Source organism: Hemicordylus capensis, chromosome 3 (assembly GCF_027244095.1).
Source record: "Hemicordylus capensis ecotype Gifberg chromosome 3, rHemCap1.1.pri, whole genome shotgun sequence".
Taxonomy (NCBI): Eukaryota; Metazoa; Chordata; class Lepidosauria; order Squamata; family Cordylidae; genus Hemicordylus; species Hemicordylus capensis.
The window spans coordinates 227,293,178-227,318,222 of NC_069659.1; the positions used below are offsets into that span (position 1 = coordinate 227,293,178).

A 25,045-nucleotide genomic window follows, 5' to 3' on the forward strand; every position below is an offset into this window, starting at 1 on the left:
GTGGGGTGGTGGTGGGGTTTTTTGGTTTTGCCATCCCTCTCCTCTGCCTGTCACCTGCCCCTTGCCAGATTCTATAAGTAGTGCTTTTACTGGTGAGTGGGGAGAAGTGAAGCTTTGGTAGGTCATAGGGATCGATCTGATTTGCTTTGCTTCGACCCCAGCCAAAGGCACCTTTGCTTCAGGCTCAAGCTGAATAAATCTCTGAAGTTTCACACAGCCCTACTGCATTCCTGGAAAACATGTCCTTGATGGCCCCCAAACCACATAACTGAGGTGATATACAACCTGTTAATGGCAATTAGAATCTTCATTGCATTGTTCTGGCAAAAGGATGAAATTGCATCAGTTTTATTGTGGAAAATGAAATATTGGTCTTTAATAAAATGGTTGAAATGTACCTCATTCGGATAAGAGAAAGCAGAATGAGGTGTGCTGAAAATATTAGTCATTGACAGATGGTTCTTTTGGTGAGATAGACATAATCAGTTAAAATTTGGGCTTTTAAGTAGGGTTGCCTTGACAATTTGGGGTCAAAGCTTTGCCCCCTCTTCTGATGCTTGTAATAGATTGTGAGCCCTTTGGGGACAGGGATCCATCTTGTTTATTTATTTATTTATTATTTCTCTGTGTAAACCGCCCTGAGCCATTTTTGGAAGGGCGGTCTAGAAATCGAATAAATAATAATAATAATAATAATAATAATAATAATAATAATAATAATAGTTCATCAGCACAGAGAGCAGACATTTTCTCTCTCCAGGCTATGATTGAACAGCAACTTTTATAACTTCACTTTTAAAATACTCTTAATTTTTAACACTTTTAAAAATCTGAAATACGTATAAAGCTTGTTCCATTCTTTCCACGAACATGAGATTATACCTTAATTTGGTTTTGGGAGAGTAGAAGGTAGTCCTCGTGCAAGCAGTGGTGGAGGGGGTGCAATTTCAGTGAATCTGCTTCCTTCCGCAGTCCTTGTTAGGTGAACCACTGTGCCCTAGGGGGCTCCCTCCCACTGACCCTCAGGAGCAGATTTGAAGGGGGACTGAGAGGAGGGAATTACTGAAAATTATCCCTCCTTGCAAGTGGTAGTGCCTTCTACTTAAAGAAAAACTTGGGACAAAATCCTTTTGATTCTTAAAAATACCTTATTAAAGCATAGTACTGGGAAACTTCATCTAAAGCTAACTGAATTAGAGGGAACATAGCCATTTCTGAAAGCACATAACCCCATTTTGGACTTTTATTCATGTTTTACAGGTTTCCACTGTACTATGAACTGAAAATTGCTTTTGTTATCTGGTTGCTCTCTCCCTATACTAGAGGGGCAAGTTTAATATATAGGAAATTTCTCCATCCTCTTCTTTCTTCAAAAGAAAGGGTAAGACTCTTCTTCCATTGATGATCTTAACATAATTAATTCCAATGTATAAAATATTTAAATGCAAATGCAGTTTGAGGTAGTGGCAGTGTGACTTACTGACTGACTTTCATTAATATCTTGTATTTAACACCAAGAAATGGGAATGTTATGAAATGTAGGTGTCAAATTAGATTAATGTCTGTACTGTGTTTTGTGTCTTTTCCCTCTTAGGAGATTGATGAATATATTGTTCAAGCCAAAGAACGTGGCTATGAAACAATGGTTAACTTTGGAAAACAAGGCTTAAATTTGGCTGCTACTGCTGCAGTCACTGCAGCAGTAAAGGTAAATAATATTGTTTATTAACTATCCATTGTAAGTATATGTGTATATATATATACAGGTCTGTGTTTGTGTGCATACAATGCATGAGAGAAACTGGGTAACATTGTAACAGCATATTGTAAAAATATGCTCTCTTAAACACGGCTGTTTTATGACTTGTTTAATAATGAAGATGACCCTTTCTTTTTCTTGTTGCCTTTTCTTGCTGGTAATCACACTCCATAGGATTTCTGGCCTCTTTCTGCTGTTCTCCTTCAATCAAGTTGAGGTAATTGCTCATGGAAAATAAAGCATGAAATAGTGCTGCTGTGAACATATGAATGGGAAATGAATATGATTCCCCACTGAACTCTTTACTTTTTAGAATAAAATATTAATTTACTACATGAACCATCTCTGTCCTTGCTTGAAGCTGAATAATACTACAAAACATTCATTTGGCTGGGTTGTCTCACTTCTGGTTTTCTGTAATTTGTCTAAAGGTAATGAGCGGCTCACCCCTCACCATTCAGGCATGTAGCTAATGGGGCAGTAAGGAAGTTGTTGTTTGCATCTATAGCAGTGTAGAAAAACAAGCTGTACATCTTTGAGCACATATTCCATAAGAATAGATTGAGAAAGATAAGCAGAACAACTTGAGTGTTACCTGCAGTACATTTTCCATATACTAGTGGAGGGCAGGCTTGAGTGGGGTCCCCTTGCTCTGGCATCCAGACTGGATATAATGGGAATCCATGGAGGAGAGTTACTTTTCTTTTTCCCGTCATAGATATATTTCTAGAACACTGGTCCTAGCAGTAGAAGTATCCCTTCCCCTCCCCTAATGCTTACAGCATTACTTTGAAAACCATTTCAGAGTCCTAACTGTTAATTGATATTCATCATTTTTCTCTGTGGATGAGTGGTTTAGGGTGTTGGGTTTTTCTAATTGTATCAACAACAAAAAAGGTGGTTGACAGGGATGGTGTTAGGGGATAGCCTGTGGGGCATGGGCCCCTATTGAATTGCTCAGGGACCTGATTCTCGTTGGCCCCTTCCTCCTTGTTTAAGGTTGCAAGTACAGTTCTGTCCTTGCTTCCTAGTAGCGCCAGTCGCCACCACTTCCTTTTCAATGCTGGTTAGCTGACTGCGCTTCCCTCTGTGCTATACACAGGCACAATAAATGGAAGCGAGCTTATGCACATGGAGGGAAGGAGGTCACCCATCTCAGCCATCATTGGGCTCTACATGGCATGGGATTAACTGCAATTTTCAGAGAGCCACCACTAGGCACAATCAGTGCAGCTGGTTTTGCATTGTTGCCCTTTTTTATTGCTTTGTTTATCCTGCGGTCAGATGCTAATGACAATCCTCCTCCTCTTCTATTGCTGAGTGTTCTCTTCGGAGGTGGCAAAAAAAAATAATGATTGGGTTACTAACAGTCCCTTATTAGCAGGGCCATCTCTTATTTCAGCCCAAAATCGTCTGTCCCTTATGCAATGCCATTTGTCCCTTATTTCAGCTAATGGGAAGAAGCTATGGCTCAGATCAAACCAGTTATTTTCACTAATAACAAAATAATTAATGAGCTCCAACTCCTTTCCCTTCTCCCTCCCTACCAGAGTACTCTGTGGTTCTGGTGGACTGCAGGCAACCAGTTTGGGAGGGAGCCAGCATAGGTAGGCAGTGGCCAATTTGCCCTCTAGTGCCTGAAAAACCTCTTCAGAAGGAGAGGAGGGAATGCTGAGAACCTTCCAGTGATGGTGCTTCCCACCAGCCCCTTGTTCTCCCCACAAAAGACCCATGGCTGGCTGAGGCCAGCTCAGTGAGCTCCCAGGAACAACCTCCTGCAGAATTAAGAGCTCAGCTGGTGCCATGAGAGAGAAGTTGCTCTGAGCCAAAGCCCAGTGAGGAGCAGTAAGTTAGGGAGCTCTGGCACCCTATTGATTCCTCTTGGGTGTACTGGAGGGAACAACCTAGCCACACTCCCACAAGGGTTCCCTCTAATTTTTTTCATCTTTGTGCGGAATAAATTCTGTTCTGAGCTGCAGAATCAAGGCAGTGTGTGCAGACATGCATTCAGAGTGGGGCCTTCCTGATTCAACTTGATCAGGATCTAAAGTTAACTGAGCAGCCATCAACAAACTTGTGTGCGTACCATTATAATATGCACCATTATTATTATTATTATTATTATTATTATTATTATTATTATTATTATTATTATTATTATTATTATTATTTCAAGTTCTTCTTCTTCTTCTTCTTCTTCTTCTTCATTTGATTTCTAAACCGCCCTGGCTCAGGGCGGTTTACACAGAGAAATAACAAACAAATAAGATGGATCCCTGTCCCCAAAGGGCTCACATTCTAAAAAGAAACATAAGATAGACACCAGCAACAGTCACTGGAGGTACTGTGCTGGGGGTGGATAGGGCCAGTTACTCTCCTCCTGCTAAATAAAGAGAATCATCACAGTAAAAGGTGCCTCTTTGCCCAGTTAGCAGGGGTAACACGACCACTTTGAAGGCAGATACCAGGAAGTGGGCAACATCAGTTACAGTAAGGGGAAAGTGTTAGTTACAGTTGGGAGTATGTTTTATGGAGCAGAAACATCTATTCTGAAAGTTTTGTAAGACAGTGACATCTAAAGCTACTCTGTTAAATTATTAGTATGCAAATAGTGCTTTTAAAACATTGGTTTTAAAAGCAAGATCTTAGCTTATTCTGGCCACAGTGCATCTTGGATTGTATGTAAATTCAGAGTACTACACATTGATTTGAAACTTAAGCATGTTTTCAGGCAGCTTTTAATTCATTCTCCTACCATAATTATCTCAAGGGATGAAATCAAAAAGTACCATAAAGTGGGGGCTGCTGATTTCAGGATTCCTTTCCACTCTGGGTTCCCCTGTCCTCGTGGGGCTGGAGGTGTGTTTCCTCGTCAGTCTCCATCATGCGCCTTGAAGCTGCTGCTGGGGCAACAGAGCAAAGGTTCCCAGAAAGGAGTCGAGGCTGCAATCCGGCATTCTTCTTACAAGAGAGCAAGGTCGCATGTATAGGACGAGGCTGCAAGTCTGCGATCCCTCATGCACTTGGCTTCCTTGGGAGGAAATCCAGTTGGTGGAGGCTGTGGGACATGGAAATGGTGTTCAGGTGGAAGCAGCGGGGCTATGATTCTGGCTTTCCAGGGAGGCTCTTGCAAATGTGGGAACCATTTCCCATTCCTCTGCCCATTCCTCACTACTGCAGCTCTGCCCTTGCCACAGCTTGCCCTCCGCCTCTCCTCGCTGGCTGCCTCTCAGGACGCTGCTCTCCTGCCTTAACTGCCCTCCAGCCACTGCCTCCTCATGGGATGCGTATGTCCAAGGTGCTCCTGCCTCCCTTGCTGAGGCCCGGTGACCCTCCCCACACCGGGCGCATCCCTAAGGAGGAGGGAAGAGCACTACTGAGACACACTGTGGCGGGACACAAGCAGAGATCGCAGTGCAGGAAAAAAGGCTGGAACTGCACGGCTGCTAAATTTAACTGAGTGGAGGGGTTGACTGACGTGTGCAGGCGCATGGCTGTGGACCTTAGAGGGAACAGTGACCCCCACCCTCTGTTTTTTGAAATGTTGCTCCCCTTTGCCTAAAGGCGAGCAGAAGTAGAGAGTCTGCAGGGTGGTGGTGGTGTCCCTCTCCACCTGGCAGTGTTGGTTAGAAGTGGTTTTTTCAAGGTGCAAAGATCTTACAGAGGTTAAAATGGTGATCCTCTAGGTGGCCAGATCAAAGCTGGTGAAACAAGAGGCATCTTTTGGAGTTGGTGATATCTTAGGGCAAGTCTGTGGCTTTCTGTGCCAGTGTGCACGGAAAGAAAGGGCATCTATTCAGTTGTATGGACCTGGGCTTTAAAAAAAAAAGATAAGCAGCAACCCCTAAAAGAGGCAAACACTTCTATGCATACTCACTTGGAGCCCTCCCACATTTCTCCTTTCAAAGTGTCAGAAGGATCTGTGACAAACACTCCTAAGCTGGTTGCACAGTCTTTGCACTAAGGGTTTTGGCTTCTCTGTGCGTGGACCTGCCTTGTAAGCTGCAGCTGCTTTCTGCATGAATTTTGATTAGCACCTGCCAAAGATGGAGAGTACTCACATGCATTTATTTCTTCTTAAATTCTATTCATGATGAATGCTTAATTTCTAAAAATGAGAGGTGCTTGGAATTCAAGCCTGCCTGGGAAAGTCAAGCTTTGAATTGGAAGCTTTTTGTTTAGTTTCTGATCAAATGTACTCTGTGCATGCTTGAGATCACCTAGGTCCCTTTCACATGTACTGCCATCAAGCTAGGTCATCTATACTTGTGCAGTGGATTTTTCTTACTCCAATACAGGACTTTACATTGGTCTCTCTTGAACTTCATCTTGTGATCTTGGAGTAAGTCCCACTGAGAATTAGAGGGACTTGCTTCCAAGCAGAGATGTATAAGATTCTCTGATATTAGATACTTTAGAAAATGTATGTAATTATTCTTGCAGAGTTTGATAAAAGTTTAATTATCGAATGGGGGACAGTGAGCCTGGGCCCTGGATCATTTTAGTACCTAGCAATGCCCCTGGTGGTGGAAAGGGATTAAAGTGTGCTTGAGGCTCAGATCTCTTTATAGTTGAGATGAAGAGACGATTTGAAGAGAGCTGTCTTAAACCCATACACGCCACTTACAAACAACCTGTACTTACAAACAAAGCTCCATAACACAGTAAACTAATGAAGTCCCCAGCGCCAACCTGCACACAATATCAAGTTGTTCCTCATAGGAACTATATGCATTCCGAGTTATGAACATCCAGCTTACAAATGCGGTTTAAGTTTGTTTGTAATTTGGGGACTCCCTGTATTTCAAGAATATTTGAAGCAGGGTTTTTCTCACTGCTTCCAGAGGAGTACATCCTGAAAGATGTAATCTGCAAATCACAAGGGGGAGATACCATATCAGATTTGGAGATTTCATTCTATATGTAGGTAATTCACAGGGTAGCCAGTGAAAGCCAGTCCTACAGGCTAAGGGATATCCTTATATGGCTTTTTAAAAAGGACAGCATGGATGCTTACAAACTTTGTCATTCTTTTAATTTAATCTTCTAGATGCTTTAAAAATGTTTGAGAAAGGGCTTCCTTCTAGAATAAAAAGTATGTGTGTTTGTAGCTATTTTTAATTCCCTAGAAAGATAGATACATATGCTGTTGTAAATGTGCAATCTACCGGAAAAAACCCCCACATTCTATATTAATAGAATTTGCAGATTGTGTGACAAACCGTTGGCAATTAAATCTCAGGTTTTGAGATAGCAATTTAAATGTCTCCGTGCCTTGAAATTCGGTGATTCGAAATAGCAATGTTATGAACATCCTTTATATTGGAAGAACTTATTCTGGCCCTAAAATTCAGAAAGATGAAATAAAACACACTATAAATTTAGTGAAAAAAGGTAAAGCAGTTGGTGCAGATAAGATAACTGCTGAAATATTCAAATTATTAGATGAATACAGTACAGACATTTTATGTCAGGGGTCCTCAACCTGCGGCCCTCCAGATGTTGCCGAACTACAATTCCCATCACCCCCAGCTACAACTTATTGTGGCTGGGATGATGGGAATTGTAGTTCAGCAACATATGGAGGGCCGTAGGTTGGGGACCCCGGTTTCATGCGATTTATTTAATTCAGTTTATGACTCTGAAATTATTCCTGATGATTGGTTAAAGTCTATGTTGGTCACAGTTCCAAAGAAAAGCAATGCAAAGACCTGCAATGAATACAGAACTATCAGTTTAATCAGCCACACAATTAAAATATTGTTAAGAATAATACATTCAAGGATTTATCACAAGTGTGAGGATATTTTAAGTGAAAATCAGTTTGGATTTAGGAACAATTTAGGAATGAGAGAGGCACTTTTTGGTATCCAAGTTTTCATTCAACGATGTAGAGATGTTAATAGAAATGTGTTTCTGTATTTTCTTGATTATAACAAAACCAAACCTTTGATAGGGTAAAGTGTGCCATCGAGTCGGTGTTGACTCCTGGCGACCACAGAGCCCTGTGGTTGTCTTTGGTAGAATACAGAAGGGGTTTACCATTGCCATCTCCTGTGAAGTATGAGATGACGCCTTTCAGCATCTTCCTATATCGCTGCTGCCCAATATAGGTGTTTCCCATAGTTTGGGAAACGTACCAGCGGGGAGTCGAACCGGCAACCTCTGGCTTGCTAGCCAAGTCATTTCCCTGCTGTGCCATTAGGTGGCTTTTGATAGGGTACAGCATATGAAATGAATTTAAATCTTTAAAAGAATTGGATTAGATGACAAGACATTCATAAATTGGCAATCTCTACTGGGACCAAAAAGTGGTTAGAGTTTGTTTGTTTGTTTATTTATTCAATTTGTATACCGCCCTTCCAAAACGGCTCAGGGCGGTTGAAGATTGACAGAATTTATAAATAACAAGCAGGGTGTTCGACAAGGATGCCTACTTTCATCTCTTTTGTTTAATATCTATTCTGAAGCAATATTTAATGAAGCTTTATATAAGGTAGAGGAAGAAATTGCTTTTGGGTGTGAATTAAAAAATAATCTTAGGTATGCCGATGATACAGTATTAATATCTGATAATGTGAATGATATGCAGGCAATGTTAAACAGAGTAGTACAAACAAGTGAACAATGTGGCCTGACCATTAATACCAAGAAAACTAAAGATACAGTCATTACAAATAGCAATAGCAATAGCAATAGCACTTACATTTATATACCGCTCTATAGCCGAAGCTCTCTAAGCGGTTTACAATGATTTAGCATATTGCCCCCAACATTCTGGGTACTCATTTTACCGACCTCGGAAGGATGGAAGGCTGAGTCAACCTTGAGCCCCTGGTCAGGATTGAACTTGTAACCTTCTGGTTACAGGGCGGCAGTTTTTTTAGCACTGCGCCACCAGGGGCTCTTTAGGGGAAAGGGGAAACTTGATGTGCCAAACATTATAGTGGGAAATAATGATATAGATATAGGTATAGTAACATCCTATAAGTATTTAAGTTGCAGATTAAATAATAAATGGGATAATACTCAAGAAATAAAATCAAGAATAGAGCAAGCAAGGGGTGCTTTTACTAAAATGAAAAAATATTATGTAACCATGGACTTAATTTGAATTTAAGGACCGGAATGACTAAGTGTTAGGTTTTCCCAATCTTGCTTTAAGGAATGGAAAGTTGGCCACTCACCAAAGATATGTGTAAGAGGCTTGAGGCTTTTGAAACATGGATGTATAGAAAAATGTTGAAAATATCCTGGGTAGATACAGTCACCAATTTAGAAGTTGTGCAAAGAATAATAAAAACATGGACATTTTAAGAACAATGAAAGAAAGGGAACTGGAATATTTGGGGCATGTGATGAGGCATCAGATATTGTCTTCTATAATTAATATTGCAAGGAAAGATCGTGGGCAGGAAGAAGGAAAACATCATAGTTGAAAAACCTTATGAGATTGGTATGGTAGAAGCACTGTGTCACTATGTAGAGATGCAGTGTCAAAAGATCAACTAGCCTTAATGATAGCTAGTCCAATAGGAGAAGCAACTGAACAAGAAGAAGACATAGCAATGTGCCTATTGGATCAATGAGAAACTGTGGTGTGTATGTATCGGTCAAGTATCAGATCTTCAGGCTGTGTGTGTGTGTGTGTGTGTGTGTGTGTGTGTGTGTGCATGTGTGTAGGTGCATGCAGGGCAGGATATTAAGACTGTAGGGAAGATGCCTCTGTGGACAATTAATAGTATTCAATTGTTCTCAGGTGAATTTGATAAGATCCAAAGAGTATGAATATAATACAGTCACATTCTTATATAATTGGCTTTGTGTTGGTTTATTTAGAGGAACTTGTATTCCACCTTCCCACTGAGGCAATACCCAAGGCAGTTCACAACAGTAAATAGTACAATAAAATACATTAAAATTAACAATATCAAACAGTGGATAAAATCATTGCAATAATATGAACTAAAACAGCAAACAAACCATTAAACTATGCCAACAGCCAGATCATCAAAACCTCAGTTATTAGGGTATTGAAAAAGGCAGTTGAATAAATTGAAACTACCACTCTTTTTAGAGAAGCATTCTTAAAAACATTGTTTATCACTTTTTCGTATTGCAACAACACAATAACACCAATATAATTCCAAAGAAGTGCGCCTTTAATAATTGGCTTTAGTTGATCATTCAAAGCTCTAGTTGATTGAGCTACCATTTTTAGCTTGTCACCTTGTTACATTTCATTCAACCTATTCCTTACCTAACTGAACCAATGCTTTAAGCATAATAAAATCACAGTTCCAATTAAAGCCAATTAATCATAAGTACAGTAGGTAAACTAAAAACTTGTCATATCAGTTCTAGGATTAAAATGTATTGAGGAAGGCTTCTTTACAATGTAATTTACAATTTACAATGTAACTTTTGAGCTAAAGCAGGTATCTACAGGCAACATGTAAGCTGTTTTAGGGGTCCCATTAGAGCAAAAGGCAGGTTATAAAGATTATACAGGGTATGATGCATGATTTTGCAGTTAATGCTCTGTCCGCTCTAGAAGGCCAGCCAAACTGAGATACTGACTTGGAACAATCCCCTGCCTTCTTATGGCATGTGAGGGTTAAAACGAGGACCTTGGTCAAATATGTTTTCTGTGTGTATACTTAGGCTTTACACAGACACATACAAGCTGGTGTTTGGCTTCCTTGTTAAGAACTGGTTCAGACACTCCCATGTGAGCAATGTCAAAAATGCTTCCATGGACAACACTGTTGTGGAAACAGTAAGATCTTACTGCATATGTGCAATGTTTTTACAACAGTTCTAACTGCCTCTACAAGAGTACAATTGTACATGCTTTTTCATGGTTGCATATGGTAATCATTTTGCTGTTCCTATTTCTCATGGAGTGCTGCCAGTGGACAGTCTCTTCAGCCATGCTCATGGGGTGTGTGTGCAGGTTTGAACTGGGTATCAGATATTCTTGTTAAAACATAGCAACCAGTGAAATTACACACAATTTTCTCTTCAAGAAGCAGCTATTCCTTTAATTTGAAACTATATGGTATTTAAAGGAGTAACTTGTAGTTTGGCAAAGATATGGAGACTTTGCTTTCCTTGGGAAAATGGCTTGGATCCTTAACTTATGAAGCTGCCTTCTATGTCAGATGGCTATTTCATCTAGCTCAGTATTATCTACAGTGATTGATAGTGGTTCTCCAGGGTTTTAGACTAGGGTCTTCCCCAGGCCTACTTGGAGATGGCAGGACTTGAACCTGGGACCTTCTGAGTCCTAAGCATGTTCTTGGCCACTGTGTTACGGCCATTCCCCAAGGAATAACTGCAACTGATGAATGCTTGCCATTGGCATATGCCTACTAAAATTTTGTGTGATTGTTCCGTTACTGACTTGGTGAATCTCAGATCTGACCTTGGCATGATATACTTGCAGTTTGTGCATCTAATTGTGTAGTAGAGGCACTTCTCTCTGCCTTTATATTGCAAGACTATTGTAAATAAATTTAAGTCAGTCACTATTGGAGCATATGGCAACTTTAAAATAAAGTACTGGAGCAGGAGAGCAACGTTTCCTTTTCTTCCTAGTCTAGTAGCATCCCTCCCATTAGCTGTTGCTAGTGTCTACTTGGGATTCCTTTTTAGATTGTTCCATGTTCAAAAGGGACTCAAAATCTTCTTGCTTCTCTTGCTATGTAAACTGCTTTGAGAATTTTTTCTGTTGAAAAGCAGTACAGTATATCATTATTTTGAATAGTAACAGTTTGGCTAATGCTTTATTAAAGTAATTGTGTGTCAGACCTCTTATGTTGTACTATTTTTGCAGTGCCCTTGTAAGGGGAGATAGTGTTACACTGCCTATAGATGGAACTGATGAGGTGAAGTGACTACAATGTGGTTGTAAATGTAGACAAACCCACAAATCCAGGGTTTACCTGAGACTCAGGCAAGGGTCCTAACGCTCATTCCTTGTAAGTTTCACAGCTTGATTTATTGAAACAGGGGTAGGGGGAACCATAAGATGCTCAGCTTCCACATGGTGTGACTTTATTTACTGCTTCCATTGTTGCTGTGCATGCGATGTTGCAGCATTACAGTTCCTCCATTTCAAACAGCGCAAACTCGAGATGGTATGCAGCCAAAACAGCTTTTCTTTCTTTCATGCATAATATCAAATATTTTGCCATGCTTTTCTGTTTGCTATGTCCTTATTCTTTGATCTAGCTGTTAATAAAAGGCATTATATCTCCAGATAGATAATGTAGTATTTGAGATGTTTCTGCTATTAGATTATTTACAAAGGATCATAATGGCCTTTGGCTAATGCAAATTTGTGTAGTGTTTTGCTCAAGGATGAAGGTTTGTGTGAGAGAGTCAAACTACTTATACCATCTTGCAGATTTATTTGGATTGTTTATTATACTTTAAGAAAATGTTACTACTATTATGTTGACTTTCTAGCTTTCAAGTGTTAGGTCCAGGGCTACCTATTCAACCATAACTACTGCTCTTGTCTTTAATGTTCCCCCAAATGTGGTTGAGGGGACAACCAGTATGATTAGTGAATTAGTTATTTATCATAATATTTATATACCGCCAGATATCTAAATCGCTTCATTACAATATAAAAACAAACAAAACACTTTCACAGAATAAAAACAATTAAACACTTTAAAATTAATTTTAATTAAAAGCCTGAGAATACCGGTGTGTCTCAAGGGCCTATTAAAAAGCAACCAGAGATAGAGAAGCTCTTATTTTGACAGGGAGTACATTCCAAAGCCCTGGGGCAGCCACAGAGAAAGTCTGGTCCTGAGTTGCCACCAGATGAGCTGGTGGCAAGAGCAACCAGATCTACCCAGATGATCTTAATAGGTAGCAGGATTCATGACAAAGGAGGCAGTCTCTTAAGTACCCTGTACCTAAACCACTCAGGGGTTTTTAAGTAATGATCAGCACTTTGTATTTCACTTGGAAACACATTGGCAGCCAGTGCAATTCTTTCAGAATTAGTGTGTAGTTCAGAAGTAGTCCCTTCCAAACTGTGTACAAAGGCAGCCCCGTGTAGAGTGCATTACAGAAGTCAAGCCTGGAGGTCACCAGCCTATGTACTACTCTTTTAAGGTCATTTACTTCCAGAAAAGGGTATAGTTGACATTAAGAATGTGCAAACCGGCTTGAAGTCGAGCCGGTTCACCATTGAACTGGGCCAGCTTGAAGGCTTGCCCTCGATCTGGAGCCAGTTCAGCCTTGAGCCAAACCCCCGGAGCCAGCTCAGAGCTGGTTCCGGAGTTCTAAGTGTGTAATAAATAAATAAAGACTCACCTCCTAGGTCGCTGGTGGCTGTGGGGGTGTGTGTCTCTGCCATCTGACCCTCCCCCCACTGACCTCCCGCTCTAAAAAGGGCCAGTTTAGCCCATTTTCCGGCTGTTTGGGTCCTTCCTCTTGTGGTGGCCATTTTAGAGGCCACCCGGGATGCCAACTGGCCCTCTTTAGAGCGGGAGAAGGCCAGTGGGGGGAGTAGGAGATGGCAGCGAGACAAACTCCCATGGCCTCTGCCGATATGGACCCAGCAGTAAGTCTAAAAAGCTTTTTAATTTATTATTATTATTTACTTAGAACGCCTGAACCAGCTTGAATTTGAGCTGGGGGTATGTTCGGGGGGAACAAAACCGCACAAGTCCAGTGCGGACTTGAACCGAACCAGGCAAATTTGTGCACACCTCTAGCTGACACATCAGCCAAAGCTGATAAAAAGCTCTCCTGACTACTGCTTCAGCCTGAGAAACTAGATATAGTTTTGGATCCAGGAGCACTCCCAGGAGGTGTATCTGATCTTTCAGGGGGAGTGTAAACTCAGCGAGAACAGGCAGATCTTAACCATATCTGAGTCCAAATCAGTACCTCCATCTAATTTGGATTCAACTTCAGTTTGTTAGCCCTCATCCAGTCCATTACCACCTCCAGACAGGCATTTAGGGGAGTTATGCCATTTTCTGATGAAGCTGATAAGGATAAATAGATTTGGATGGCATCAGCATTTTATTTATTTATTTGATTGATTGATTGATTGATTTCTATACCACCCTTCCAAAAATGGCTCAGGGCAGTTTACACAGAGAAATAATAAATAAATAAGATGGATCCCTGCCCCCAAAGGGCTCACAATCTAAAAAGAAAAAGAAGATAGACACCAGCAACAGTCACTGGAGATACTGATAACACCTTGCACCAAATCTCCTGATGAGTTATCCCAGCCGTTTCATGTAGCTGTTAAGGAGCATTGGAGACAGTATGGAGTCTCATGGAACTCCATACTTTACTTCGTGCTTTGCAGAGCAACAGTTTCCAAGTGACACCATCTGGAATCTACCTGAGAGATAGGAATGGAACCACTGTAGAACAGTGCCACCTAATCCTCCCTCCCTCAGGTGACCCGGAAGGATACCCTCCTCAATGGTATCAAAATTAGTTCTTAGGAACAAAATCCTAACTCGATAGACTAAATTTATTGCTAGCCTGCACTAAACTCCGTATCTGGGCAGCATCCAGATGTTTGTGCAAATGGAAGATGATGGCTTTCACTGACCCCTCCTCCTTTTCTCTGCACTGTGTTCCTCTGAAAATATTCTTTTGATGGTTGGTGGAGCTTCAAGGTCATAATTTTGGGAGTTCAAGGGACTGCAGAGGAAAGGAGGATAAGTGAATATCACTTCCCACCCTTTACCTTGTATGAGTGGAATGTCTCCCCTTTGTCTAAATACTAGTCTGGATACTGCCCACAGTTTTATTATTAAAGCCTTCCTTCCTAAATTATCGTTGATCCTATGAGAGATTTTTAAATAGTACTTACCTTTCCTCTCAGACTCAAACTCTCACATTACCTTATTGGCATGCTCTGTTGTGGCTCTTGTGCTCTGCCTTTGAGGCTGTCTGCATAAATGGGTTGGGATTGGGATGCAACTCTTGTTTAGAAGAATAGCTAGATAAAGAATTAAGTCTAACCTTCTTGTTTTCCAAGAAGGAAACCAAAGGACATTGGGTTTTCACATGCCTCATAATTGGTGCAGGTTGACAGGGATATATGGCTTTCTGGCTCCCATTTCTGTAGGGTCAGTGCATATGTTGTATATTGCAGTATTTAAAGTCGCTCCCTTTCCCATCGTTAGACATAAAACAGTTCTGGAATAATAAAACCTGCTTGTAATTTAATTTATCTTGGTGATAGAAAATTAAGAAGTTACTATTAGGCTATAGATTGTGTAGAGCATAACTCTTAAATCTAACTGAAGTCTAACATGGGTTTTAAAATGAGGATATTTTTAATAAATTGGTATACTAATGTAAGACCTGTTTAAAGCTGCAAATTAAAGTTTAGTGCTACCCAGATGAACGTGAATGCTTAACTGTTAGAAACAAATACAGATGCTGCATGCAGAATAGTACAACCATGTATATAACATTATATATCAGTGTTGAAGAGAAGGATCCAAATTGTCTTCCCCTTACCAAAAGACTCATTTGCTCCCATAATATTACAGGGTCAAGGGGCGATAACAGAAAAGTTGCGGAGTTTCAGCATGCATGACCTAACAACTATTCAAGGTGATGAACCAGTGGGACAAAGACACTTCCAGACTTTACCGGATACCAAAAAGAGAGGCAAAAGCTCTACCAATGAATCCTTAGGTTTGTATATTACTACAAGAATTTGGTTATTTCTGTGTTTGCTATATTACTCTGTCTCTAAATGATGGGCTGTGTCTCTAAATAATATTGGCTGATCCATCCTTCTCTGCCGTGGTAGCTCAACTGATTTTGGTTGTTTTGCTTATATGGTGTGTAATTTATAGTTGAAAATTCTTTTAGACCACATGACCAGCAGCATGGCTGGCATATAACCTTTATACCTGTTATCTGATGATATGCAGACTTACATAGCCATCTTGTGCCTTCCTTTATTGTGCTGAAAAGATCCCCCCCCCCCTTGTGCTGTGGTATACATTTTTAAGCATATTAAGATTCATGGTAAATCTAATTTTTCAGGCAAAGACCCATCCTTTCTGTAGCTGACTGACTAAATTACTTTGCAAAGTGTATTTTCTCCCTTTGCGTATGCTTTAATTACATATTTTCAGGTATGCATGATTGAACTAGTTTTGTGTTTGAGTGGATAGCACACTCCTGCCAAGAGGATTGTACCTTTAAAAAAAGTTAGCTGCTTTTAGCAAAATGCCTGTGTGGGACATCTTGCTTCAGATCTGAAACATATGAATGAACATCAACTATTGTGTCTTTATCCAAATCCCAAGTATATTTTTTGATAAGAGGAGAAATTAGAATGTGCTTAAATATTATTGCTTGAATACAAAGGTGTTTTTTCCTTTAAACAACAGAGCTAGGGATGTGCACAAAACAGATTTCATGTTTTGTTTTGAGCATGAAACAAAACGCAGATGGCCGGAACATTTCGAGTTTGTTCTGTTGAAACAGCCAGCTTTGACGGAAGAAACTCGAAATGTTTTGAATGTTTTGGCCATAGAAAACAATGGGAAATTGTTCCCATTGGGAACAAATGGGAAGCTCAACGATAGCAACTTCCGCCACATTTTGACTGGGTACATGTTGCAATGCAAATGTAGAGCAGTGGGTAAAGCACAAGTTAGTCTCCACTCAAGGCCATACATGCAGCTCCTCACAGCAGTCACCAAGAAATCTCTCTCTCTCACTCTCCCCCTGCCCCACCTACATACCTTCCTTTGCCACTGTCCACTTCCCGCCACAACACTGTCTTCCAAACTAAACAAATCCAAGTTCTGCCTTTGTCGATCTGAGATCCAGCAAAACCAGATAGTTATAGCAGCAATAGCACAGCATATTATACTTGGTGCTGAGCAAACAACAAAATAAAACCTAAGGCATCCTGCCTGTCACAGAAGGACAGAGTAGTCATCACGGCCTTGTGCAGACAATACTGAGCTAGATGGACCAATGGTCTGACAAGGAACAAATCCTCTAGGCTCTTGACATGAGAAGAACACTTCTTGCTTCTCTGCTCCAGCATTTATCTTGTGACACTGCTGCCTGCCTGTGATTGGATGACACCATGGCCTCAGATTGGTGCTGGGCCCTGGTTGAAACATGGGTGAACCAGCCTGAAACATGGGTCAGGGCACCAGTCCCTCTCATCATGAATTGTGGCGTGCATGTGTGTGTCAGCAGCACTAATGAGCAGACTGTGACACATCTGGTTTTGGGGTTGGACAGGGTGGGGCGAACTGCCAGTGGTGTTGCAGTGGGTGGGGGTGACCATGAGTCACAAAAGAAATGGGCTAGAGGGTTAAAGAACTCTAACCTTACCTAACCTTACTCTAACCTTACTTGGGAAGAAGGACTGCTTACCTTCCTGCATCTTCTGCTGGAGTCTGGCCAGGTACCGCTCTTAGTGGCACTTGGGCCAAGCAGACATTGGGGGTAGAGCAAGCAGGCACCCACCCCAAAAAAAGAAAAGAAAAAGCTGGGGGAGGGGAAAGGAAACAGAGCGCTTGGCAGGCTGGACACCAGACAGAGGTCACAGAACACACCAGCTTATAAAAACAAAAAATGAATTCTAATTCAGGCACACAGCAGCAGCAAAGGTGCAGCTTGGGGCTGAAAAAGAGAGGAAAAAGTCGGCACAGCATCCCTGTTATTAAAGCCACTGGGGGCTGGCTACAAGAAGAAGATAATCCACAGCAGCACCCAGTTAAATCCATTGGGGCTGCTGGTACAATAATAATAATAATAATTAATAATAATAATAATAGAATAAAAAAGCAGTTGGTGCATTGCAAAAAGAGAAAAAAGAGACAGATAAGCCAGTAGGCACACACTCTTCCTCTCTCAGGTCTCCACTGAGCCAGGCAGGCCCCAGGCTGCTGCACCACCAGTTTCAGTTTGTGCTGTTGCAAACTCTCTGATCCTTCCTCCTCTCTTGAGTGGCATACCATAATCATTCTCTGGCCTCCCAGTCCCTTAAATAAAATTTGAAAATCCCTCCTTTGGCTCCTCCCTCCCGCCAGCCAATGAGGGCACAGTTGCCCGTGACTTGATTTGTATGATAACAAATGAACCAAGAAGCAAGGAGACTGCAAGCCAATTGGAAGCCAGTGCCAGAAAACCAGCCAGCAAAGGAAAAACAAACCACCAAAATGGCGCTCAGAACATTGAAATATTCTGATCGAAATGGGTAGTGTTCTGTTCTGAGCTCGAAACAGGCCCTTTATTTGAAGGGCATTCTGTTCCAAGCTTGAAACACTTGAAACAGCCCATTTCGAGTCAGAACGTCCCAACTACAAAACATTCTGCACGTCCCTAAACGGTGTCCCATGCCTCATCACAAACTACTTTTGAAAGTTCCCTTGCTTTCAAAAGCAGTTTGAGAACAGCTCTTTATGCCATATACTAAACACCAGTCAAACGTTGCTTTGGGAACATGGAAATAGTTGCAGAGGATTATGTCTAGAATGTTGAAAAAATCATTGGCTGAACTACTTAAACTTTATGTCTTCTTAAAGACAAATAATTACAAGTAATTGATATAAATTGCAACACGTAATGTTGACCTTGTAATCCCTGTTAGGTTATGGTATTCCAATAAAAAGGGATTCTGAAGATGATAAAACAGATGAGGAGAGGGAAGGAACCTTTTCAGAAGATGAGACATTGGCTCAGAGAGGCCTCCGGAGAACACAAAGTATGAAATCTGTAAAAACTATCAAAGGCCGCAAAGAGGCAAGTAAAACTCTCTCTTCCTTAATAATGTAAAGCCTGTAGAAGGGTAACTAGCATGTGTGGATACAGAATATTGTAAATACTGTGACCATTTTTAAACCTAAAATTGAGGTGATTTTTTTTTTCAGAATTTGACGTCTGCAAAAACACAAACCTTGGGGCTTTATTAGAGTTTTGATAATGTGGATTTTATGGGAGAAATTTGGACCACTAGCGTTTTCAATAATGGATTGAATGAGGGCCAGTAAACCGAAGTTGAGTCCCAAGACAGAGGTGATCCTGGGTGGTTTCTTTAATCTGTTTTAGATGGGGTTTCGTTCCTATTGAAAAATCAGGTTGGCACCTGATTTGCATGCAGACGGTCCAAGGTTCAAGCCCTGGCATCTCAAGGTTAGGGCTTCACAGTCTGAAACTGCAGGGAATTGTGGCCATCAGAACAAATGATATGGACCTAGATTGACCAATGATTGGGCTTGGTATAAGGCAGCGTCTTATGTGTTTCAGGGATGGGACAGTAGCTCAGTGGTAGAGCACATGCTTTGTGTGCACCAGATCCTAGGTTTATTGCTTGGCATCTCCCGCTAGGGTTGGACAAGACCGTTGCCTGAATCCCTGGAGAGCCACTGCCAGTCAGTGTAGACGGTATTGATCTAGCTGAGCAATGATCCAACTCAGTATAAGGCAGCTCCCAGTGTACTCAAAAAGAAGTGAAGAAGCCACATTGAAGAATGTCTTGACTTCTATACTGCTAATTTCCTCCATTGTCTCATATGCAATATACATCATCCTCCCCATTATTTTAAAAGCCGTTTGAAATCTTGGCCCAAGAGAAAAATGGGACGGGAAGAAAGAAAGACAGAAATGCCAGTTCTGTACTACATGTTCCTTAATCTCTTATGCCATATGCTCCAAATGCTTTCTGAACTTGGGATATCAAAGAGCAGTTTGAAGATTTTGTGGGGCAGGGGGCAGCAGATGACAAATATATTTCAACCATTTGGGTCCATATGCCCCTTTTTGAAACATTGTGGTTTTGTTAATATAACATCCGGAGTGATTTGTGACGACATTGATCAAACTGAAGATGTTCAAGTCTTTTCCTTAATTCCCAAATAGCGCACTGACTAGAGCTTTGAGATGTGCTCCCATTGAGGAGGGTTATGTTCTCTTTGAGGCACCTTTTGCTAAGTCAAGTTTTGTGTTGAACTTTTTCAGTGCTGACTTGCCACGGTTTCTCAAGGTAGAGTGCAACAGATTGAAATAACAAGTGCATAATTTGGTGCGATAGGGTTGGTTTATAGTTTTAAAAACCTCTGAACACTTAATGCCCTGAGCACTGCTGTTAGCTGCTTGTGTAACACAGTTAGGTGTTAAAATTGTTGCCAGTACAGCTTGAAACACACACTTGAGCTTTCAGCACACGTAATTTGTCTGTTGGTGTGTACCCCCCGCCACTCCTCTGGCTACGTTGGTATAGAAACACTCTTGTTCCTCTTAACTAGTTTAAGCTGTTGGAGGTCAGCTGTGGGAACATAAAGCATTTTCCATCTGTCTACTTCTTTCTGAACAGTATGCTGCTTTTCTCTCCTCTCCCTGCTTAACTGTGGTTTAGAGAAAGTTGACACTGATTGAACTGGTGGTTCAGATACTGGTTAAAAAGGAACCCTGGTTAGCAACTGTGGCTATATGTGCTGATGGTCCTCTTAATTGAGGTAGGCTGGGGAGCAACATATGTTCTCACAATTGCCTCTTGACCTCTTAACTGTAGTTAAGAGGGGGACATAAAAGCGCCAGCCCTCAAATTTACTTGCTTGCATCAGTCTGTTCTTCAAGAGACCAGGGACCATCTTTCTCTGAGGGGAGGAAAGGAGAGAGACAGACAGGTTGGGGGCTGCCACCATCCAGCTACCATGTCCCGGCTGAAGTGGGCCCTCCCTCCCCCAACTGCCACCACAGAGGGACCATCTTGCTCTGAGGGGAGGGGAGAAGAAAGAAAGGCCCATGTAAAGGTGTAAAGGTGTGGCTTGGTATATTGTTCTTTATTCAAGTTTTTTGTAAAGTGCTTTGGAAGGTTTGCCTAAAAGTGGCATATAAATGCGAAAGATAGATAGATAGATAGATAAAATTAAATGTCCTTAGCTGCATTGGTTTTATTTAAAATGTCTTTAGCTGCTCCATCAAATCATAGAGTGGCTTGTATGCATTAAATAAAACTGCCTATGTTTTGCATTGGCCTACCAGCACTTGGTGCATATGCAGTGATCATTTGGAATGAAACTTGTGGAATTCAGTAGAATGACAGTTTTTAGAAGCTGTTAATGGTGTCAAACTAGTTTTACCACATAATATTTGGATTTACTCTCTTATTCCTTTCGGTCGGCTGGATTCTAGTCCTAATGTTTATCCCTGATGGCAATTAAAATGACCAATTTAGGGCTCTTACATTCAAGAGCAGTTTTTTCAATGTGTGTCCTAACATTTTCCATTCTTTTGCCTTTTCAGATGCGGTATGGCTCATTAAAATATAAGGTGAAGAGAAGACCACAAGTGTACTTCTAAGTGATCATCCGAATTTGGCTTAAATCGAACTGCTGTATTAGTTGCTTCCTGCAGACCCACCATGATCCTGATCCTGTGTGCTGGGCTTTCCTATTGTCTGAAGGCAAACACTTAACGTACAGGTGGCTTACCTGATGTCACTGCAAAGCTTTCCCCCTGCTCATTGAAGAGAACAGGAAAGACCCCTGCGTGCACAGAGCTCTGCCTGCATATCTGAGTTATTAGCCACTGTGTTCAGGATTTATATGTATCAAACGTGGTAAGAGTTTATTGCTTTAAAGAGTGGAGTATGACACTTTTAGTCTCTAAATTTCTATAAACTAATTGCTAAAGATGGATAAGATAGCACTTTAGGCTTCTGTACTTCGTAAAGGAACGCATTTTAATGACTAACTCTTAGAGGTTCTTAAATGTGGCTCTCATGGATGAGTGTTTAAGTGGTTGGTTGGTGTCCAACGCTTAATTAAAATTGCACACCTCCAGCATTGTCTTACTATATTTGCAAAGGTTATACTTGAATGAATTTTATTTGTAGATTTCTAAAAAAAACAAAACCTTAATGTCCAATATGAGAAGTGAGTGTGAAGAAAATAAGTTCTTTGCAGCAGATTCTCTTAACTTGCTTTAAAAACACTTTGGTGTGGATGCAAAGAGCTGCTTAGAATCATACAAAGAGTTTCTGTTACCCAGTGAATTGCTTGACTCTTTTTTTTTTTTTAAATGGCAACTGGCTTCTGTACCAAATGACAAACTGCTTTTGAAACTCCATTGTTATGTGACATCAGGAAGCTGGTTTAAGCAAAACGAATGTAAAGACGCTTGGGTTCACAGAAATAATTCCTTGGTTCTTTGGATCCTGACCTCCTTATTGTTTTAACTGAGGCTTTGAGTGCATCCTGTGCACACAGCCCACCTGATCACTCAGTACGTTGCTGTTTCTGGTTCTGTGCACTCAAATTTATTGATTTGCAGTACAATGATAGCTCCAATGGCTTGTTTCAGTGCAGTGTTCACCATGGAATGAATGCTTTATTTGTATTGTCTTTTATACATTTTCTATCTTGGGTATACTTGTGCATGTGAAAGGATGCAACTAAGTAAGTTCGGCCAGGTGCCTTTTTGTTTTGGTTAGAATTCAGTTTCTGTCTAGCATGTGTATAAAGGATTTTGAGTTAAAGTTGAAGACCAAAAGCTTTTAAACCTTTCTCTCAGATATTGGAAGTCAGACAACATATTGTATAATTAGACACTTCAAACACATGATATAAGAGAACATGCACATCCTAAAGTTGCTGTTTTCTCCTGTGGTTTAGAGTCCTGTGAATTTCTAATGTTGGTTTTTAAAAGCATGTGTGTGAGTGATGATCTTGTATATCATTGCTGAAGGCTTTATGTTGGAGCAATGCTCAGAACTGAAAGCCATATTAGGAATACAGAATAACTGGATAGTTGAACTAACGTATATGTCTTATTTATGTAAAAGCAGCATGTGTCACTTGCATTAACATGATGCATTTCTGTGGTATCTTTTTCAGAGCAACAGCTTGAATGCTTTTGAATCTTGATTGATAGTTGGTGTTCACTACTTAAAATATTGGCTCACAAGACTAGTACTACTTCTGAAGGGTTTCTTGCCCTTTCTGATCAGGTGAATCTCCTGTTCTGCTGGGATAACCAGGAGTTTTAGTGCTAAACTCTGGATGTAAAAATTGTATTAGGCCCTGTGATCATTAAAAGGTATTCAAGTAAACATGAACTGAAATTCACATTTTAAGGCTGATTTTCACCACTGCATGTGCTGGAACCTTTTTAACTGAACACTTGGGGTAAAAAATGCTGCTGTTATATCAGTTGATGCTAGACTTTAATCTGATGTAAAGCAATTCCAAAGCAATATAACTTTTTCTTGCTGCAAATAATTTTTCAGCAAGTTGACAATATGTATAAAAGTTGAACAGAATTCTTATTTCATGCCATGTAGGAGTGCCTCTTTCTAGAGAAAAACATCAATCTCTTCTAGCAGAGAAGGATTAACCATTTATATGAATTACTGGCAGCCTGCCCAGCTTGAAGAACCAAAACTTTCTTTGCTGCTATGTGCTTCAGAAGAGGTATTGGCAGTATATGAAAGAGTGCCTGCCACTACATTTCTGTATGGTTATGCTAATGTGGTTATGCTGAATGTAGGGAGAGGAGCAATGTGGCATATGGATCAAAGGAATGTAGGCATGATATTTAACATCTTCCACAAGCCTTCCTGCTCTGGAAACTCTCAGTTAATACAATAAATCAGAGAATTTTTAAAAAGAAAAAAAAGAAACACTATTAATTCAGCTTATTGACAGAATGTAGTCTGAAAACATGGCTGGGTTCTCTTAAGATTACACCTTAGTACTGCATTTTTGTTTTAAGAACTTTTTTACATAAACATTGTGAGAGCTGGTCTTGTCGTAGCAAGCATGAATTGTCCCCTTTGCTAAGCAGGGTCTGTCTTGGTTTGCACTTGAATGGGAGACAACATGTGTGAACACTGCATGATACTCACCTTAGGGGATGGGGCCACTCTGGGGAGAGCACCTCCATGCTTGCAGAAAGTTCCAAATTCCCTCGCTGGCATCTCCAAGATAGGGCTCAGAGAGACGCCTGCCTGTAACCTTGGAGAAGCCACTACTAGTCTGTGCAGACAATATTGAGCTAGATGGACCAATAGTCTGACTCAATATATGGCAGCTTCCTATGTAATATTCATCTTATGGTGTCAGATAAACAACCCTCCCAACTCAGCATTTTCTTTCCCACAACTGATCAAACTGGCTAATTTCAAAGGAATTGTATAGGAAACAATTGTGAAACAATGCATTCTTCATTACACTTTAGCTGTTGGCAGGCTCATTTGTTTCTATATTTATCCAAGCCTTTAATCAAAAAGTTAGAAACTTGTCCCCAGAAAATGATATAATAATATATTACACTTTTGTGCAGTGTTTAAATAATAGATACTAGACATGTAATGAGAAGTGCTTAAACACATACTTGGTATGGATATACTCGAAGGGTGCTCTTGACTGGCTGAGTCTTCCCAGGTCTGATACTGTACCTGTATTAGACTTAAGGCCGCTTCCCAGGAGACTCGTGGAAGCCACCAGTGGTGCACTCCTGAAACACTTGATGAGGATGTTCTTCAGTGAACTGAAAGAGAGGCAGATCATCCTGCTGCAACCTCACCCATCCCTTCATTTGCTTCTTGGGTTCCAAAAGCAGCAAGGTAAAGGCTAGAAATTAAATGTAATGGTTATATTATATCAAAATACCTTATTTTTGACAACATGAAAGGCGTCGTCTAGGTCAATGTTCTACAAAGTATTTATTTATGCAAAGGAAACGTATGCAAAGGGGACTTGCATACTAATTTCAAGGACAGCTTCTTATCATTTCTTGCAATTGCAATTTCAAGATTTGGACTAAAATAGTTTATTTCAAGATGATAAGCTTTAACACTATTTGTAATTAACTGTCAACTTGTTTACATATTTAGTAAGGGGAAACTTTCTTGCATTTTGTACTGATATTTCTTTACCTTTTGTAAATACTGTTTTTGAAGATGCTCTTATAACTTTTTTTTTAAAGCAGTGCATAATAAAATGAATACACTTAACTTTGTCTTGTCTCATTCAGATAAAGTACAGGTTAATACTTGGAGAAAACGAAAAGCTTGTTTGAAGTAATACTTGACAGAACAGTCTCAAATCTTAACATGTTAGCTATACCAATTGCAAATTGCTATGCTTGTTGTATTGGGAGACAAAAATGGTTTGTGAAAAGTTCTCAGCATAATACAGTCTATTCTGCCCATGTGTAGGATGTATTCATAAAGCACAGTAGGTTTTTTGAAAATCACAATCATATTTAAAGTATGCATAGATCTTTGATTTAATTTGTTTT

The 25,045-nt window shown here is 40.5% G+C and overlaps 1 protein-coding gene across 1 annotated transcript in view; it reads left to right on the forward strand.

Annotated features, from left to right (window-relative positions):
- The window catches only part of REEP3 (receptor accessory protein 3), a 73,855-nt gene extending 49,097 nt beyond the window's left edge, over window positions 1-24,758 (forward strand). Inside the window, exons 4-8 of the mRNA XM_053311015.1 lie at window positions 1,261-1,381; window positions 1,595-1,708; window positions 15,313-15,460; window positions 18,393-18,544; window positions 21,047-24,758. Coding sequence (XP_053166990.1) covers window positions 1,261-1,381; window positions 1,595-1,708; window positions 15,313-15,460; window positions 18,393-18,544; window positions 21,047-21,103 — 592 coding nt within the window. The 3' untranslated portion in view covers window positions 21,104-24,758. The remainder of the gene's footprint in view (window positions 1-1,260; window positions 1,382-1,594; window positions 1,709-15,312; window positions 15,461-18,392; window positions 18,545-21,046) is intronic.
- Window positions 24,759-25,045: the final 287 nt, after the last annotated feature.